The sequence below is a fragment of the Rhodnius prolixus genome, unplaced genomic scaffold (assembly GCF_049639745.1).
Source record: "Rhodnius prolixus isolate KJV_2025 unplaced genomic scaffold, Rpr scaffold_5, whole genome shotgun sequence".
Taxonomy (NCBI): domain Eukaryota; kingdom Metazoa; phylum Arthropoda; class Insecta; order Hemiptera; family Reduviidae; genus Rhodnius; species Rhodnius prolixus.
Genome location: NW_027411624.1, coordinates 34,362,219 through 34,380,334, shown reverse-complemented (window position 1 = coordinate 34,380,334; position 18,116 = coordinate 34,362,219). Strand labels below are relative to the sequence as shown.

General features: G+C 31.8%; 1 protein-coding gene across 2 annotated transcripts in view; it reads left to right on the top strand.

Annotated features, from left to right (window-relative positions):
• LOC141458556 (receptor-type tyrosine-protein phosphatase S-like) overlaps positions 1-15,755 on the top strand; it is a 59,438-nt gene extending 43,683 nt beyond the window's left edge. The window contains exons 1-15 of one of the 2 annotated variants that reach the window (XM_074136691.1): positions 5,319-5,416; positions 5,617-5,774; positions 6,281-6,423; positions 6,550-6,763; positions 6,841-7,060; positions 7,141-7,299; positions 8,154-8,256; positions 8,600-8,860; positions 10,151-10,266; positions 10,365-10,565; positions 12,561-12,747; positions 12,994-13,112; positions 13,204-13,389; positions 13,522-13,701; positions 15,523-15,755. In XM_074136691.1, coding sequence (XP_073992792.1) covers positions 5,699-5,774; positions 6,281-6,423; positions 6,550-6,763; positions 6,841-7,060; positions 7,141-7,299; positions 8,154-8,256; positions 8,600-8,860; positions 10,151-10,266; positions 10,365-10,565; positions 12,561-12,747; positions 12,994-13,112; positions 13,204-13,389; positions 13,522-13,701; positions 15,523-15,616 — 2,259 coding nt within the window. In that variant the 5' untranslated portion in view covers positions 5,319-5,416; positions 5,617-5,698 and the 3' untranslated portion in view covers positions 15,617-15,755. Of the gene's footprint in view, positions 1-5,318; positions 5,417-5,616; positions 5,775-6,280; positions 6,424-6,549; positions 6,764-6,840; positions 7,061-7,140; positions 7,300-8,153; positions 8,257-8,599; positions 8,861-10,150; positions 10,267-10,364; positions 10,566-12,560; positions 12,748-12,993; positions 13,113-13,203; positions 13,390-13,521; positions 13,702-15,522 lie in introns of those variants that run through there. The other variant, XM_074136690.1, reaches the window with a different exon arrangement.
• The last annotated feature ends 2,361 nt before the right edge of the window (positions 15,756-18,116 follow it).

Sequence of the window (18,116 nt, the reverse complement as noted above, 5' to 3'; positions counted from 1 at the left end):
TTACGCTCTACTTTGATGGAACGTATCCTACGCGTTAAGCGGGGTCTTACTGTAAAGTATCAGCGTCAAATTTAGAAGCCTGCTTGTCTAGTTACGTATATCTCTCACAAAAAAATCTAAATATAAGCGACCGGTTAGCAGTTAGTACGCAAAGTGTTTTGAAAATTGGTGCTGTTACCAGAAATTCGAAAACCTATTCTATAAAATACTTCCTGTTTTATCCTCTCTATATTCTAGAAATGCTTTTAATTATTCTCAATATTATACAGGATGAAATCGAGCATCATTCTTTGGAAATACACCTTAAAGATGTATTTCCTTGATAATCCTCTCCAATTTAAGAAATTTTCTCCGTGAGAATGCATCTAAGTAAAGATAATAGGTATTTGGAGAGGTGAAATGGTGTAGAAGGGGGGTTTGTTGGTGACATTTAAGGCAAAGAAGTATTTAATTCAATGTAATACTTTATTTAGCGATAAAAATTGACTAAAATAGAAAATGACATAGAAATTTAAGGGTCCGTATCCAGAGAAATCAAGATGATCGCTGAAGTGTAATGCAGTTCAAAATCATGATCTAGTTTAATTACATTTCTAAATTATTTTAATGTAATCCATTTCCCTTGTAATCGCAAATCAATAGATTACAAGAATCAATTAAAAGTAGGTATCTCCTTAACAAAAACTTACAGTTTAAAATGTTAAGTATAAGGGTTGATTAAACGCCAAAAGGTACACAAATCAGCGAGTACCCAACATTTCATTAATACTTCATTAATAGTCAAGTAATTCTACTGCATTAATTTTCATTAATAAGTTATTTTTTAGAATTTATTAGATGTCACAGACCCTTATGCTGGCCATTTTCGTCTACAAAATATATGTTCAAGTAGCACTGTAGATTGACTATAATATCTATTTATCTATAATAATCAAACTATTAATTACAGGTTAAAAAGAAAAAAAAAATATGAGGCTAAAAAATTCAAAACTTTTTTTTATAAAAAACTTACATTAATGATTTTATTTTATTTATTTATTTTTATTTTTAAATAAAAATCGTCGGTTTAAGTTCATTCTTCGATTAAAGTAATTGTTATTTTATGTAGTAGTCAAACGTTTATAATAATAGGTAATAATTAATCTGGCTTTATCGCAAATAATATAGTTTTCTTCAATTACATTCTCCATCTAGGTGTTCTTCCCACAATGTTGTATATGTGTAATATAAAGTAAATAAGATATGCATATATTTAGGACAGCTAATTATTCCAGTATTTTACTATAAGTAAAATTAGGGGAACTAAATTAAATTACAATTGAGAAATGAATAATTGTTGTTGAATAATCTACTTGTTATTATCTGTGTATTATTTGTGCTCACGAATATTTCGGTAAGACGAATTCAAGACAGTAGCCTACTCTAACTTTGTCTTTTTCTACTTTAACATGCATGTACGTATATATGTGATTTATCATAATTATAACAAAAAAATATTATAAATGAAGTGGCCAGCATAAGGGTCTGTGACATCTAATAAATTCTAAAAAATAACTTATTAATGAAAATTAATGCAGTAGAATTACTTAACTATTAATGAAGTATTAATGAAATGTTGGGTACTCGCTGATTTGTGTACCTTTTGGCGTTTAATCAACCCTTATACTTAACATTTTAAACTGTAAGTTTTTGTTAAGGAGATTTTTGTACCTTTTGGATAGATTTTCCTTTTTGTCTATTTTACAAAGTTACATATCTTCTTTACAGATTTTTTTAAAATTTGGAATAAGCAATTCTATCATTATAATCTGATAAGGTGTTAAGTCGGAACCGTAACTACCACTGGAGAGATCTTTTTATAGAATGATTATAGTTGCGTTCCCCCAAACCATCCTCAATAACAATTTTTTTGAAAAAGCGTTTTGAATAACATAGGAAGGTATTTGTACGTAAATAGCAAAATTAAACTGCGATTTCAGTACTTCCTTTTAGGAGGAGTAAGAAAAATAAACTACGATTGCAGTACTTCTCCCTAAAAGGCAAATAGGAAAGATTTTTTAATCGAACGACAATTCATTGATTTAAATCGTTTCACTCATTGATAATTTAAACGATTGCAGTACTTCCTCTTAGTAGGTGTAAGAGCAAGATGGCACTTCACAGCCACGTAGAGGAGCTTTAACCACTTATTCGAGCTGAATTTTATCAAAATCGGACTAAGCGTTATAGAAATATTGGTAATAATAGTTTTAGAAAGGGCCTTATTTGGGTGGGGCAAACTCCCCTCCTTATGAGGCACGGCGTCGAGACTTTTAAAGTGCAAATCTGTACAAAATTTCGATTCGAATGACCCTTCATTCATGAAAATCGGTTCACGTGTCGATAATTTGCAACGATTGCTATACTTCCCCTTAACAAGTGTAAGAGCTGATCGCCGCTTTAATGTTACGTAGGGGAGCCCTAACCCTATCATCCTACCAAATTTTATCAAAATCGGGCCAAGATTTACAGAGTAATTAGTAATAATAATTTTGGAGGGGGCCTTACATAAAGGGGGCTAACTCCTTTCCCATTCGATGTACAGCGTCGAGACCCCCAAAAGGCACATCTACATAAAATTCCGAATCGAATGACACCTCATTCATGAATATCGGTTCACGCGTTTAGGCGCTACGTTGTTTACAAAAAAGGTAACAACAACAACAAGAAGAAGAAGAAGAAGAAGAAGAACATTTTTTGAAAAAGCGGTTTTTGCTCATTTTCAGCAACTTTTTTCTCGAAACCTATTAGATCTGGATTGTTGCAAAACAATTACAGTTATAAAGGAGGGTTTGCCCTATAATTTAAAGAAAATTTGGGAATTTTATCTTTTATAGAAAAAGAGAAAAAAATTGTCAAAGTTGGGTGTTTTTCAACGTTACGCTTTTTCGTGCAGTTTTTGATGGTCAACCCTTATACAACTGTCCTACCGGACAGTTTTAATATGTCCTTATCTTAAAATAAATTTCTGTCGTAAACAGCATTATCTGTACTTCGATAAAGGTTAGTTTCTTGGGTCAAATATATGCTTAAAAGAAATCAGTCATTTTGTATTATTGATTACACTGTGAGAACAAATGATTTTGTCATTATGTTTTACATAAATATTTTTTCAAGTTAGAAAAATTTGCTAAGTTTATTTTTTTTTTTCCTAATAAAAAGTAAAAAACAAAATAGCCTCAACCTTAATTTTGTTCAACGAGAAAATTGAGACCAATCAAGTTGGCAACTTTTAACAGCTGCTTTTATTTAATAATATCATCGGGTTGATACTACAACAGAGTGTAACCTCCGCACTGATCCATTCACTTCTCACATAGTAACATGTCCATGAGAATCATTTCACCCACTGATGGAGGGCACTATTCTTTACCAAAATGATTGGCAAACGAGAAAAACCAATCAAGTCCTAATGATTCAACATACCTGAGTCTTTTACAATGTTTGTACAAAATATTATGAAGTTCCAAGTCCTTATGTACCCGGACTATTTCATATTTAGCGAGCTGCATGCATTCCCAGACAATTCTGATAGGTTTGTTTTGGTATAACTGTATTTTACGTCTGATAAGGTAGAGAAATTATTGCCAATTTCATTCTTCTTTTTTATTCATTTTTGCTAAGCTTTCAACCTGCGGACTTTTTCACGATACTGAAACATATTTGACAGAATAAGTGACATATAATATTGTTTATAAATTATTTTTTATAAATTTGCAAGATTTTTGAGGCAAACAACCACAATTAAAAAGATAATCAACAAATTTTAAAGTTAACATGTAGTTTTACATTAGCTACCAGTAAACATGAAGTAAAATATAGTTCAAATGAAGTCATAAAATTTGTAATTGCTAATTAATCAGTAAAAGGTGAAAAACAGTCGTAAACTACATTGTATATCATCAAATGCAATCTTTTCTGACAAATAAGTTTAATATCTCTGAAGATGATCTAGTCTCTAGATCTGAATATTTAACAAAAATAAATAGAAATGTTTGAAATTGGTAAATATTTCTCATCCCTATTGATAGATATTATACCTTCCTCAAAAAATTAAAAATAGTACTTTACCGTGATTAAATTATTGAAAATTAACCATTATTTAATTTGCTATATGCTAATAAAAGAATTTAATTTAAATTATTTTCGGTCGCTCATGCAATTTAAAAATATCAAATATTGTCTCACGAGACCAAACAATGGATTTTACACTAATTAAAACGAAATGATGTGGATAAAGAGTGTAGGTAGGCTCTCACGCAATGAAGGATTCAGTTTATGCGACACCATTATTCTAAGTCAAAAACAAAAAAAAAAAAACAAAAATATTTAATTATTATTATAATCAAAACGTCACTGAAGATAATTTAATGATTATAATGTTTACTACATGATCTGTTCAATCTTTATGGATGAATCATCTTGAATAGTTTTTATATTTTTCCGGCAAACAGTTTAAAAGATATTGTTTTCGCGTTTTATAAATTTGTATTATGTCATTTATGGCGTAAACTTGATATTTAATTTAAAAAATCTCATACTATGTTTTTCTGATTTGGGTCTTACAGCTTTCAATTGATTGGACGGAAGTTTGATACCTGTAAATAGAAATAAAATTAATCTGCTTCAACGTGAAATAAAAATGCTAAAGTTCGAAAGAAAACAAAATAATATTAGTCCACAAATTTATTATTGCCATCCCTACAGATTATAGATATTCTTGTTGTGGGATAACAACATAAATGTTGGAATGATAGAAGTACTATTCGCCAGTGTTTGAGACGATTCTAGTTTAACAATTGACGAATATGTAGTAATTCAGACCAGTCTGACAACGTAATGTGGAATTATCAGCAGTATCTACTTTCGTATGATCGTTATAATTTCTTTTTGATGACTACTTTTCGCTTGGTTTCGAGAAAATTGGTAAATTACAACTGTACAATTAAAAAGTTACGTGAATTTTTTTTTTCTTCCAAGTTTGTGCAGTGGAATTCTTAAGCACCTATGAAAAGCCTCTCCCTCCATCGTTAATAAGAAGTTTATGCTCGAGTAAGGTTATAATTGAAATTACTACTTTTAAAGAATAAAGGAGCTACATAAACTGCTTTTGTATAGGAGAAACGAAAGATATAATCAGATGGGGAAGTTCCCATGAATAGAATCTCAAACATGAATGAAAATGACGAGGGGTGGATATTTGAACGAAAACATTAACATTCGGGGGCTATTGTTTTGGCGTTGTCATGTAGACAGCGCTAACGTCGCTACATCATGGCTTACTCCCACCTGCAGCGTTTACATTTTCTACAGTTGGCCATTAAGCCTTATGAACAGTTGATATCGCCCTATGTGACCCTGATATTTGTCCTCGAAGGTAGTGACAAATTGTCATAATTATCTACTTTTATAAGATTTTTATTCTCCTAAATTCATACATATTCAACCATCGCGATCAATAAGTACTAACGTAGACATCGGATATGAGCCTGGAAGGTATCGTGTGCGCCCTGCCTCTTTGGCCTGGCAGGGGACCTGCCCCAACATTGTAATTAACTGTATTTTGGGTTTCCTCAGGCATACAGGGTCTTTCCGCAATGAAGAAGAAGGAAAAGAAGACAATAGGGCCATGAATCTGCCCTGAAATAAGGTGTAGCCCATGGACACACAGCCTGGAGAAATACTTCCAAGGCAAGTTTTACTGTCATCGCCGAATTACGACAAGAGATATACAGGTATTGGATTCTGTTTATTATACAAAAGTATTATTTCTCAGTTATTTAACTGTTAAAAATGCTTTCTTTGTAGGTTACTTTCCAGACCTTCCATTCTTGTAATAGAATTATCCTTTTTCTCTTAAAACACTTCTAAAATTAGATTTTAGCTTGTATTTACAGTTAAGTCTTTAGTTTCATTGAGGTGCTACACGTAATTAAAAACCTTTATGAATCTTTCTTTGGTTTTTGCTCTAAAAATAGTTTGGTCAACACTATTGCTTTGACAGGTTTTAGCTCTACTATTAATAAGTTGTTACAATAACATTTCAAATGCTTTATTGATGAGCATTCTCACAAAAATATTGATCTGTAGTCGTTTATGAATAATAACTTAAATTTTATTAAGTAAACTTTGAAATTGACTTCTCCAACTAACTTGTCAGCAGACTTGCAGAAATAAACAGTAACCTTTTATATTGTTGTCACTGTAATTTTCAAATAATTGATCTAAGTTTTTGTTTTAGACAATGTGCCTAAGATGTGGGACATTTTGGACAGTGGAGAGGAACACTGGTCCACTAATATTGGCACCAAAGACTGGCGCCAGCTTCCATTTGTATTGTTGATAGCTATTGCTATCTCCACAGCTCTCGCACTTCTCTTTATTGTAAGTAACTTTGTTAATGGAAGTATTTAAAATAACAAAATAATTGAAACATCTAAAGCAATTGTAATATAAAGGAAATAATTTGAAAAAATGATTGCTCATATTAATAGTTTTCATTTTTCGTAGGTAGTAGTGTGGCTGAAAACAGGCATGAGTAGAGAAGATAAAAAAACAGCTGACAGTGGTGATGGAGAAAGTGGATCTAAAAATGAAACAGGTGCCAGTTCTTGCCCCAGTAGTACTGGTGTGGCCATAGTTGGGTCTGATTTACCAGAACATGAATGGATATGTCATCCGGTTATCAGGCCAGAATTAGTACCCTCAGAAGTTACAACACATGGTAAGATAAATCTAAGTTTTTCAAAAAAATCTATTAATATTTTGAATTGTTTAGAACAAAAATTTTTATTTTTGTAGCAACGGTTATTAGTGAAAAACAATTGCCGGGTTTTCAAGAAGCAGTTGGAGGTGTTCCTTCTGCTATTCCAAAACATCGACTTAAGGCAGGTCTCTTAGAACGTAGAGGATCTACCGCTTCTCTTACCATAGACCTTAGTTGCACTGCTTCAACTTACAGAACTGCTCAAGAATTACCTGCGCATGTAGCTGAACCTCCTCCTGCAACACCATCTGAAGCGTAATAATGCTTACTTAATGCAACTGTTTACTAATTTTCATTTACAAGTAATGTGCCTTAAAGTATTTTGATATTTATAGGTCTAATGAAGAGTTTTTGAGGTCAGTAAGTGGCCCGCTGAGCAGGCAACAATTGAGAGCCTGTTTGCGAGAGGTTCGTGCTCTGCATAGGCAGTTTTGGGATCTACCTCCTAATCATCCTGAAGGAATCCAAGTAGCCGGTAGCTGGGTTAAGAATAGGTAGGTTTCACATTAGGCAATTTCAATGCGTTATTCCTTATTTTTAAAACATCATTTTTAAACGTATTGTAAACTATGGATCTCTCTATTGTCTTTCTTACTCTTCTCCCTCGTTCTAGGAAGGTGATTTTTCAAATTTAGAGACTGTAGTTGTTATTATTTTTTGTAATTTATTAGGATTTAGAGAGAGAAAAACCAAACAATACAAAATATCTTCTACTTCAGTGGCTATAAAATTTGTACACTTTCATATGTTTTTCTTTAAATCTTTAGATTAATTTACTTCCTTAAATGGGTGCGATGGTTGTGATTGCTCTTTCAGTCATCATGTAGGTTCCTACTTCAACGAAAGTAATATCATTCGATAATTCTTTCTTCTGATAGGAACACCAAATGTACAAATAATGCAGCTGCTATTTAGCAAGTGAGAGTACTATCCACGAATTGCAATATTTCAATATAATAGTAATTTATAGTTAGAAGGGTCAGTCACTGATGGTAGAATACATACAATCTCTTCATCTTACAGCGCACTCATTGATTCTAGTACAGAAACTGAATTTTACAACCAGATAATGCACCAATCTATTCTTTTATCAGGTCATGTCAAGAAAATGCAGTCATTAAAATAAAAAAATATCGGCAATTTTAGAAACACATATGTCATTGAGCAATTAGGTCTACAAACGGCAATAAACATCCATCTAAATTGTATTTTTATCTTGAAAAAGAAAACATAAATAATTTTTCATTTTCTATTACAATTATATTTAACTTGGTTTCAAAATAATAAGTTGTTCAAGCAATGTAGTCTTACAATGAATCTGTCAGCTTACAAAATTTATTTTCTTCAGATATCGGACAGTAATTCCTAATGAAAATACAAGGGTACATCTACCAGTGGAACCACCAAATGTTGAAGGTTCTGCTGATTATATAAACGCTAACTATATTTCAGTAAGTGAGTTATAATATTAGTTTGCAGTATTTCTCTATTATTGTCTTTTTTTTATTTTCTATTATTATATTTTTTATTTTTTTCAACTCCGAGCAATCCTCTCGTTTTTGGATATTGTCGTCCATTGACATTTTTGTGCACTGAAGCTCCGGACATTGTTCTCATGTTGCAGAACAATACTGTCCTGAACTACAGAGGCTCGTAGTATCAGAAAACCTAACTGGTCTCGAACTCTCAGCGCTTCCAGCATCCATCCATTAAAGTCCATCTCCCTACCATTAAACAATATTCTTCCCCTTTCGCTTAGTTATTATTTGAAATTTCCATTAATGTTCTTTACAGGGTTATAATGGAGAACCTAAAGCTTTCATCGCCACTCAGGGGCCATTGTCAAATACTGTGGCAGATTTTTGGTTAATGACCTGGCAAGAAAAAGCACCAGTTATAGTGATGATAACTAAATTATGGGAAAAGTCCAGATCAAAATGTGAACAATATTTACCAGAGAACGTTGGCGTAGGTGTGCAATATGGCAAGATTCTAGTCACTATTACTAATAAGGAAAATAAGGATGGTTTCAGTATTTCTAACATTACCATGGAAGTAAGTATTAACAATAATTTTTGTATTGTATTTATTGCTTATAAAGACTTGATCTAATAGCAAGAGTTTGACAAAAAATTTATATACATAGCTTAGTCTGTGCTAAAAACAAGTACACAATTTTTTAACACAAGAGTAACTAAATAAATAAAACATACAAAATCGGAAGTTATAACAAAAATAAGAATTCTTTTTAACAAAACTGAGAAAGCTACTGAGATTATGTTTTGAGTAAGATATGTAGCGATATATGTACATATTTGAGTCTGAATAAGGTAAAAACAGGGCCAGTAATCAGGAAGTGCTGTAAATTATCAACTTCGCCCGATTTAGAGAGTCCTGAGAAGATTTAAGTCCTAAGAATTCATACTTTATTCCAGTTAGAAGTAGGCGAGGAGGTTTTTTTTTTTGCTCGCTAAGCGAATTTGCGATATTAGCTTAATTTCTGTATTTGAGAAGAAAACTCAAAATGTGACTGAGGAAAACCGAGAGCGCGAATATTTCTGTAATAATTATTAAATGAAGATTTTAGAGTCCTTTAAAAATATGTATGTTAATCTCCAAAGATGTAAAACGAATTATTAACAATAATTTTTATTTCATAATCAAATTGTTATGAGAGAGTTGGTTTTGATTTTACATAAATAATATACATAAGAAAATGATTATTTACGTAATTGTAAAGGTAGGTACTGCTAACGAAAATAATACATATAACAAAAGTGTCATATTTATTTTGAAAATTGACAGAACATGTTCTTATTCTTCCTCCACAATATACCTGTAGAGAAGTACTTATCAGTGCAATTCTTTCTGTATAGACTGACAAAGGGTAAGAGGACAAGAAGTGCTTCAAAAATTGTAACTTTTTTTCTGTGGGAAAGGGTGTGAATTGTAGGTCTTTGCAACGCGTAATGGTTATCAGTGCTCTAAGCTGACCGAGCCAATTGAAATAATTGTTAGCACCTGGGTAGCAAACAGATGTAGCGTATATAAGCACTTCTCGGGTGTATCAAAATCCATTTCTGTTTCTGTTCTTTTAGAAGCAAATATTCTACGAAAAATGTTAACTTTACAGGCTTCATAGGATTAGTAATTAATAATAAAATTGAAAAAGAGCCCTTCATTCTAAAGAATCTAATTTTAACTAATTAAGTTAATTGAATCTATTTCTTACTTTTGCCATTGTACTAGCTTCAAATCTAGAACCTTGACGGATTCCCTCGAGCTGAAACCAATGTCTAATGTGCTGAAATAAAGTTATCTCTATTGACACAATTTTATTTACAGAAAGATGGTGAAACAAGAAAAGTAGTTCATTTTTGGTATGATTCTTGGCCAGATCATAAGACTCCTGCTAATGCTCACTCTCTACTTAGTCTTGCCAAACAAGTCGATACCGCCAGGTACCCTTTTCTGTATATTAGGAGTATACATAACTATTGATATAGTTGTAAATATTCTTTCAAGTGTTTAAACAAAAACCTTATTATGTTTCTTAAAGATTCGAGGGCACTACAGGTCGTCGACCATCCTACGTTTGGTTAAGTAGTCCGCCATCATTGAAAGATACAACAAGTCCAGTGTTAACTTTTGGTAGTCTTGAATTAAGGCATGATGCACTTGAATCCCCGGTGACTGCTAAATCTAGTCACGAGTCAAGTCCATCAAAAAAGAAAACTAGACAATCTGAAGATTATGATAAGTGAGTTAAAAAATATATATATATAAAACTTGCAAGTTTCTAAAGTTATTAGTAGAATTAAACTCTTTGTAGTACAATTATTTTTCCAACATTAATATATACAACATTGCTTACCTGTTTAGGATGATTATCTAAATTGAAATTTAGTTATTAGCTAGACTAGACTGCCGCTTAAGTTGCTCTTGACTAGCTTATGTTATGATAATATAAGATTCTAGTAAGGTGGCCCAAGGCCTACGCCAGTGCGACGCCTTTGGATCTATTATGGCTCGCCCTCTAGACCCGTCCGTTTAATCAGGCTCTTAATTCTGGAGAGCGACTCTTGGGTAAAGCTCACAGGCCTTGGTTTTTCCTCTCCGAGAAGTAACATCCTTAGCCAGACCAGCCCCTCACACTGACACAACACGTGCGGTGCCTCCTCCTCTTCTGACAGAGCCTACAAAGGCTATCATCTGCCAGGCCCATGCAAGTGTTTTCTGAGCCTGCAGTGGCCGGTTAATAGGCCTACAATTATCCTTATAATCCCACGGCCTTGACAGATTATTTCTACAATTGGCGAATAGCCCGTGATGGACTCCTTCGCCTGTCTCTGCTCAACGGTGGCAAGCCACCACTCTCGGGACCTACTCTGCACCCATAGTTTAATGGCCGCAGTCTTAAGACACTTGAAGACCCCAAAATAGGGCTCCGGCCAATTAAGTGTCCTGCAGAGTCTTTCCGGGCCAATAAATCTGCCGCTTCGTTTCCCTTATGCCCTGAATGACCGGGTACCCTAGATTTTACGATAGTGCAGTATTTTTTCTGGACTTGAAGGGCCAAACTAATGATTACATCACAAACACACGATATCAATTTTTTTTTATTTTGTTCCCTCTTTCCATCATTCTTTTTCTTTCTCTTTTCGGTCCGACTGGGCACAAAGATTTTGAATTTGCTTGACTGTTTCTTGGCTTTAACTAATGTCATGAAACTGCTAAAACGGAATTTCATTTAGAGAGGTAAATTTAATTCCACATTTATAGTAACAAAAATGTTTGAATTTACTTCTTTTCTCAAGATTGGGATTATCCTGGCAAAGCGAAATTCTCATTTGGCTAAATAGGAGAAAGGACAGAGACCAACTTTTAAAGGAACCTTTTTTTTTTTTTTTTTTTTTTTTTTTTTTTTTTTTTTTTTTTTTTTTTTTTTTTTTTTTTTTTTTTTGGCATTGGCTTCCGCCATACAGCCAGCATCGGCTTATCACTAGAATATCACTCACTCTCCATTCTTACCTACAAATACATTCGCTTCACACATTCATCATTCTACTATATACTGCTATTTACATAAATTACTGCTAATGGATGGAGCAGCACTCTGTGCTCCTGCCATCCTTATAGCTTAACCAAAATTAAAATCACGTAATCCTTCTCTAAGCATTTTCTTCCATTCATTCTAATTCGGCTATAGCTTTTAAATACATTCATATTTCATTGCTAGCTCTGCTATCGACTTAAGCACATAAATGTTGGTGGAGAATATAATGTCTTCGTAGCGAAATGGTGCATCTAAATACCTGTATATATCGTCAAACATTCGTTTCCTTTCTACCACATAACGTGGACATATCATTATTATATGTTTGAAATCATCCTCCTCATTGCAATCTACGCAAAGAGGAGAGGACCTTTTGTTGATCCTGTGAAGATACGATCCACACACCGCGTGGTTCGCTCTCAGCCTGCTTATTGTCGTAACAACCCATTTATTAGTGACAGTTCCCTTAAACCATGGTTGTCTAGGTAACTGATCTGCCATAGTTTTATAGAATCTACCTTTATCACCATTATTGTAATCTGTCTGCCATTTTTGTAGTGCTGCTTTTGCAATTATACCCTTGCAAGGAATCTTTTCTTGTCGTAAAATGTTTGAAATTTGAAAAAGGAGGTGATCGCTGGAGATCATGTTTCATCCAGTGTGAAATAATTATGAAATTTGTATTTTTTGTTTAAATAGAAGTCCTTCCGTTGACGATCAACTATTTCGATCCCCAATGTGCAGTAGTGCTGGCTTTGAGGCAGGCACAGTATTTAAATTTGGTTCACCCAGACTTCTGCCAGACAGATCAAGATCTGAAGATTCAGCATTTGATTTCGACATATCTCCAGCACCTCCAGGATCAGCAGATATTATTGACAGACAGGTTATTAAAATATTAAAGTTTCTTTTTGGTTTAGAAAAGAAATATTATGCTAAATATACAGTAAGTTCATAAGTTGAAGTTAGACTAGCCAATTAATTCAGTGCTTTTTCTTGTTACTTCCTTTTGTTAGCTGCACTTTAATAGGAATATAAAATAATTTGCAGTTTAATTTTAAAAATATTTGTTTATTATATTCAGTCATTATTTCTAACTCTAGATTATTAATAGGTTTTCTATTTATTGTAGATCTATTGTAAATTTGAACGATTGAGTACAAATTCCACTTCGAGTTATGATACTGCTACTGCATTGAGTCCGGCAACCTGGAGCTTAGGGAAGTCTTCTAAATTTTCATTAGACAGTTTGTAAGTGTATTTTTTTTTGGTTATTAATGGCATCGTTTCGTTTCTCTATAAAAATTAAAATTCGGAAAATTTTATTGATTTTTTTTTTCAGGCCCAACTATACTGCGGAATCGTCGCCTAATTTAGTTGCAGTAGGTGAAAGTAGGGACCAACATCATTTGAGTCGTGGCCCCAGTTTGAGTCCAGAAGAAATGCCTCTTTCTTCTGCCGGACATACTCTTACTGTACCTCCACTTGATCTTTCAGTTGCTGGACATCATCAAATGGATAGTCCAAGGTAGGAAAACATTTTTTCCTTTTTTTGCATACACTTAATGAATATGATGATTTCTACAGTTATTTGACAAAACAAAAACAACAAAAAAAATCATTCGCTTGCTATTTCTTTAATAAATTTTATTTTGATAAGATGGACCGACATTTCATGTACTTCTCCAAGAGCCACTCCTACTGGACCTGTAATAGTACATTGTTCAGCTGGAATTGGAAGAACTGGTTGTTTCATAGCTATTAGTATTGGTATCACTCAGCTATTAACAGAAAACATTGTAGATGTTCTTCGCATTGTAGCGAAAATGAGATGTGAAAGGTGAGTAAAGTTTCATATTAAATAATTACAGTCAATTAATGGTTAATGTTTCATTAATGGTTGAATTAATGAAATGAATGAACGTTGCAACCCTTGCTGGAAGTTCAGTGTCAGATTTACTTCGTAAACCTTAAAAAGAAATTACAAATCGTTTTAAAAATGATAATCTTCATCCTAAAAACAGTAGAATTAAAAGATGCGCGTGTTCTTCTAGTTTTTATCAATTTGTAACAACATTACAAATTTGCTCACAACTCTTATCAATTTGTAACAACATTACACAGCTCTTTGCTGTGGGTTACCAGTATTTAATTTTTAATTCTCAGAAATGTATAGCCAATTTCCTATTTGTCGACTGCATCTGTCTAAAAAGAGAGATTATAAGACTATTATCTATTTATTTATTTTTTTTATCGGTTTGCCATATGTAAAATACTTGGCATCAAATGTTCAACAATAATCATCTTGTTAATTAAGACAGAAATGATTTTTTTTAAGCACATAATTCTTATTTATACGATCAACGATTAATAGTTCCTTGTTAATTTTCAAAAAGCTGATAAATAACATCTGCTAGGGAAGATCCTCGGGTAGCGCTCTAGATTTTCACACATATCTCGGGTTTGAATCCAGTTGCTGCCAGTCAATAGAATTTCTCTTTCTAAAAGCTTCTTCTTACAGCTCTCTGTCCGATGTTGTCTGTAGAACACTCAGAAGTCTGCCAGTGCACTGGTAAAGGCTCCTTGTCAATTACCACAAATGTTGATGCGAATTAAAATTAAAGAGTAGTATCTGCTAATTGGTAGTTCGAGCTTGAAAAGTTATATGGTATTATTAAGGTTGGCTTTTATTTAGGCTTTTAGGTGATTTAAATTACTAAGAACATTACAGGTTAATTTTTGTTTATATAGTTTCATTAATTGCTTCAAAACTGTATTGTGTACTGACTAACAATAGCAAAACTAAAGTAATAAAATCAAACCTATTGCTGTTAAACAGTTATCCATTGAAAATTGGTCTTGCAAAAATTATTAGGAACTATTTATATGCTCTGTTAAAATCGTTAATTTTATCCACCAGCTACCTTTTCTAAAAATTCCTTAAAAAGTATGCAGCATTCTTATATCATTACCATTCCAATTTATTTATCGATTCATTATTACTTTCTCTTGTTTTATTAAAACTAGCTCATTGCCAAATTTTTAATTGGTAGTGTATAAATGCATATTCCATTTTAAATAAGCAGTCAGGGGTAACTCTTAAGCAGTCAAAGGAAATAGACCAGTAACATTATTTGACATTTTTCATAGATAATTGTGTTTAATAGCCACCTCTAACTTTCGCTAAAGTAAAGGAATGCAGTTTCTTTAGAGATTTAAATGATTGAACTTTTAAATTCCAACACTCGCACTTGCTTATCCTAAAATTATTAGCAGTTTTGATAATATTAGATATTCATAGGAGCTTCGCTCGCTTTTCGAAACTCATCAGTGCTAGAGTAGATTTCTTTTTAAACTTTTTTAGTCAACTTTCTGATTTTCGTAAAACGGATTTTTAAGATTACTAATTCTGGATTACTAATTACTTATGGAAAAGGAATAGTTTCTCTGTACTGGATAAAAAAATAAATAATAATACCTGGAATTAATAGACTTAAGAATTTTATGTATCGAATATTTAAACTACCTAAAGCTAACCAGTAGATATTTTACATTTTTTTTAAAAAAATAAATCCTTGTATAAGGAGGAAAAAAATATGATTAGAAATTACTGCTATTTATTTCTAAAATTTTATTTAGATTTTTTTTTTAAATTTTCTAGAGGAGGTATGGTACAGACTGCTGAACAATTCGAATTTATTCATCGAGCTTTAGCACTGTTTGAAAGATCATTACCAGACCAATCAGGTGAGTGAACTATTTTAAGGAAAATTCGTGGGGGAACACAAAAAATTAACTCAATATCAAGAGCTTTCCTGATAGTTGTTAATAAAATAGTTAGTACCAAACAATTTGGTTTTTTTTTTTTTTTTTTGATACGATTAAAATTTATTTAAACATCTCCATGTTCGAATTGAGGAGTTATTGTTTGTGGAAAGTAAAGGTCACTCTTAAAAATTAATAAATGAAAAATAAAAGTAAATGTCTTCTTCAATTTTTGTTCTATAAAATTGTAAATATGAAAATTAGTAAATACAAATTAAATGTTTGAAGACAGAATTCTAAGTTAATGTACAATATTTGATAAATGTGTTAAATTGTAGATTTTTAACAAGAAGAAGCAAAATTATTAAATGAATGAATAAAGAAAGAACATTTTATTAATTTCTTTACAGTCGTGTTAGCTATATTATGATTGGTTTTTAGGTGAGTACAGCATCCCTAATTTAGATATCATTTGTATTTTTCTGTTGTTTGTTTTTTCTCTCATTAACGGTAATATTCGGAAGTTTCGTATTTTGCCACTTGTGTAGAGTATTTCCTAGACAGTTAATTGGATTTCATCGCGTTAGTAAACCATTACATTACGGTTCTTGCCGATTCAGTTTTGCAACCGCGTTGGAGGTAATTGGCCACTTATGCACTTCGCGGTCAAACTGTTTTTTTTTTGTTTTTTTTTAACGAACCGGATTATGTTTAAATTGGATTCAGACCCAAGCAAAGATTGTAAATGGAAAATTAGTACATCTTATGTTTCCTTTTATAACACTTATGGAACATTCAAAATAAATTAGTCCCTTCCGTTGGGAATGACCTACAATTTAAGGAATAAAATCTATCCTTCATCTTAACTTCTCTTGCTTAAAACTGACTACTCCATTAGTTCCATACATTTTGGGGCCGCTGCTTTGGACAAATTTGATTAAACCTACCTCTAAAAGTAGTTATTGTGTTTCTTCCCTTGCATGGTTTTTATCAAAAGTTGAAGCTGCAGCGTTCAACAAAATAACTTCAATTGGACTTGTAATTCAATCGTGAGTAATTCATAAACAATCATTGTTCGATCTTGTAATACCCCTGGATGCATCCTGTTTGCATCCTAGTTTTGTGCTAAGCTTTGATGGTAGTTACAGAATTCTTACCAACATTACATTTTATTGCCAGTTTTTATTACCTTTATTGGAAACAATCACATATTAATTTTTTTTTTTAATTTTTGGAAAAACAAATTTAATAGATTAAAAATTGATAATGCTGCAAATATCAATCATTTGCATCATTAATGTAGCTGTACTCAGATATTATTAATTTGATTTTAAAACAATTTAGTAAAAATAGCATAAATTTAGCACAGATTTGGAAATTCTCTACATAATACTTTTGCATTTAAAGTTTTCTTTTCCTCTTGATTTTTTAAATTACATTTTTTATCTTTTGAGACCTATTTTCTAAAAAAAAAAAAAAAAAAATTAAAGAATAAATAAATATTTTGGTAATTTGTACATTATAAATATGTAATTGTATGTATGTAAGGAACTTTTAAATGATGTAAACATTTCGGGGATGAAAATTTATCAAAAATAAGTAAAAATGGTTTTTGCTCATCTGAGGCTCCAATCAGGCTGTGCACGACGACTATTGCGTAAAAGAATTTAAAATATAAATATATTTAAATAAAAAGAAGAGTGTAAGTGGTTCTCCATGTTTTTAAATTACACCAAAAATGACCACTGTTGTGTGTTACTAAAAAAAGTAATCTGAATAGTTTGCCTAACATCCAATTCATTTTTATCTAAATATGGCTATAATGTATAGTTAATGAAAATTCATTAAAATACAATAATAATTTTAATATTATTTTTATTATATTGCTTCATTTTAATGATTTTCTGTGTATTTACACATTTTGTTTGAAGAGTTTAAAATAACTCTTCATCTAGATCTGAATTTTACAGTGGTCGTCACTAAATAAGATCATTATTTATTAATAAATTTTAGTTCAGTTTATGTAGTACAAAGAATCATCCAAATTATTTTTATTAAAACAAAAAAATATATATATATAGAATTACGGTGGAGTTTCCTGGGCATTAACTTTGACACAAAAATTGATCACAAAACGCTTAACACTTTCTAATAAAATTATATTGTATGAAATTAATAAATTTTTAGTATTTCTGATTAAAAAAATTTTCACTTTCCAATTTTGGAGGAAAAGTAAAAAATATTTTTAATATCATCGTTATTTTTTTACTGAACCTTTGAGAAGTATCGGATATTTCCATTCTACTCTATTGGCTGTTTTTGATTGGCATAGGAGGCGTTCTGAGAATTGCAAAACGGATTATTCGCACTTAATATTGTAGTCATATCCTTTGTTACTGTCAATAATAGAAGTGAAGACTGTGTTGATGATTTCACGATTTTGCATAACTGGTCTAATATTTTTCTATGTAGCATCAGCAAACAAAAATT